This window comes from Cystoisospora suis (genome assembly GCF_002600585.1).
Source record: "Cystoisospora suis strain Wien I chromosome Unknown contig_1285, whole genome shotgun sequence".
Classification (NCBI taxonomy): Eukaryota; Apicomplexa; class Conoidasida; order Eucoccidiorida; family Sarcocystidae; genus Cystoisospora; species Cystoisospora suis.
Genome location: NW_027154085.1, coordinates 25,217 through 27,332, shown reverse-complemented (window position 1 = coordinate 27,332; position 2,116 = coordinate 25,217). Strand labels below are relative to the sequence as shown.

Here is a 2,116-nt window from a genome sequence, read left to right as displayed (position 1 = left end):
AAGCATGTGTATCTGATCTCTCTATGTAAGTCTACGTGTATTTCTATCTGTCCATATTTATTTCAAGTTCTCCTTGCTTTATCTACTTCAGACATACCCATCTTCCTCTCCAAGCGCATTCTCTATATATCTATAACGATGGCTGTAAATGCACCCTACGAGCAGGAAATCTCTCTCTACATCTATACACATGTGTATCTATCTATCTATAAGTACATAACTACATATATATCTTTACAGTCATTAGGGATACATATCTGGGGTGTGAGATCTACGCATGCATCTTCTTCTTGTTCATCTTCACACACGACCCAACATGTCTATCCACGACCTCCACACATATACACATATACAAAGCATAGACAATCCAAGAGGCCTTCCTCCTGTGTATTTGTCACCTAGCTTTCTTAACTATGTCTTGAAAGAGAGACCAAAGCCCTAGACTTCCCTGCTTTCTCTCCTTCTACCGTTTACAACACTTCCTCACCTGTTTAGCTCTATACATAAGACGCTTAAGTCTCGTAGATCTCTCGATATCTTCCTCTCTCCCGCCTTCTCCTTCCTCACATCTTCCTTGTTGAGAAGCATCCCTATCAGCTGGATGGGTGATCTGTCGTGGGTCACTTACGGAAGAAAAACGTCTACAATACAGAGGGGTTGAAGTCGGTGTGGAGGAGATATAGATCTCGCTTCTCTTCTTCTTCATCTGCTGAGATGCCAGTCCTTCTTCTTTCTTACAGACTACAGACAAAGAAGATGGAGATAATGTAGAAGAGGTAGGAGATGGGCTAGAGAGGAAGATTCTATAGTCCTTTCTGTTTAGATGTGAAGAGAGATTTATCTCAGCAGCTTGAGAAGGGTTCGTGTGTCTCCTCGCGTCATCTTCTTCATAGAGAGAAGAGAGAGAGAGAAATCTGCAGCGGCGAGTTGTCGATACGGATGGGGTGAGGGGTGCTCTACAAGACGATGAAGGGAAGCAGCGACAGGGCGGGAGAGAGGGAGAGAAAGGAGAAGGCTTGGAAGGGGTATCTGGAGAGAAGGAAGAGGAAGATCGTCCTCTGTGAATTCTCAGCGCTGTGCTTGTAAAGTGAGGTATCTTTCTGATAGGGGGTGAAAAGAGAGAAGAAAAACGAGTAGAAAGAAGACACAAATCCATCATGTCCTTTTCTCCCTTCAGACTAACGTTCGAAAGGAGCCAAACAATCGAAGCATCGAAGTGACAGAACAGAAGAGGAAGGAGACATGCAGAGACAGTGCGAGAAAAGCGAAGAAAAAACTTCTTTCTTGTAGGGGGATAGAGAGACCTTTTCTTAGAGAACGAAGAGAAGAGAAGGAAGCTCGAAGATTGTTGGATGGCCAAACTTACTCTCTCTCGTTCTCCACGCGCGCGCATGCATGCAATGGAATTATGAGCTAGGATGCATGCACGCACCTGAACCTTAGAAAAAAGCAAAGTAAAGACGAGGAATAAGGAAGTAGTGTATGTTCCCGACAAGAAGCATATTGGAGGAGAAGTAAAACTCGGTTTCTTCAAATGCCTTCTTTTCCCTCTGAAAGGTCATCCTTCTTATCTTATCTATGGGCAGATCTCTTAACATGCCCCTGTACTAGCTCCGACATTTTTCTCTCGACCTTTCTAATTCCTCGCTGTCTGTTGCCGAGCTCAGTTCATGATTAAACTAGCTACGTTCTCTCGCAGTCACACACTCTTCAGTGTCAATAGAGATTCGCATGCTCGTAGATGTTGCGTAAAAGAAAGTCCTTCACTCCCGTATGTTTGGATGAATCTCCTCCACATTCATACTGCGGTAATCTCCCCTCATTCAAGGGAATTCGTCAAGAACCCCTTAGGTTTTTCGTCTCTCACATACACTGAAGTGTACAGCCATCTTGTTAAGCTATTATTCCCGTAGTGTATGTACACCTCAACTCCTCAGCTGGTCCACAAAGACAGGACACGAGACCACACGTCAAACGCGAGACTTTCCTCTTTCGGTTTGAGGTGTCGTCTGTTCTGTTTAGGGTGCATAAGAAGATTATGTACTTGCGCAGAGCCTTAAGAGGAAATTTTCCGGGCTTCCCTTTTCTCTTTGTCACTCTGAAGTCGTCGTAGACA

At 44.3% G+C, this 2,116-nt stretch overlaps 1 protein-coding gene across 1 annotated transcript in view; it reads right to left on the bottom strand.

Annotated features, from left to right (window-relative positions):
* The window catches only part of CSUI_003026 (tpr repeat region protein), a gene marked incomplete at its 3' end in the record, with an annotated part of 1,682 nt that extends 400 nt beyond the window's left edge, over nt 1-1,282 (bottom strand). Inside the window, exon 1 of the mRNA XM_068063224.1 lies at nt 488-1,282. Within this exon, the coding sequence (XP_067924802.1) occupies nt 488-1,159 (672 nt within the window). The remainder of the gene's footprint in view (nt 1-487) is intronic.
* Nucleotides 1,283-2,116: the final 834 nt, after the last annotated feature.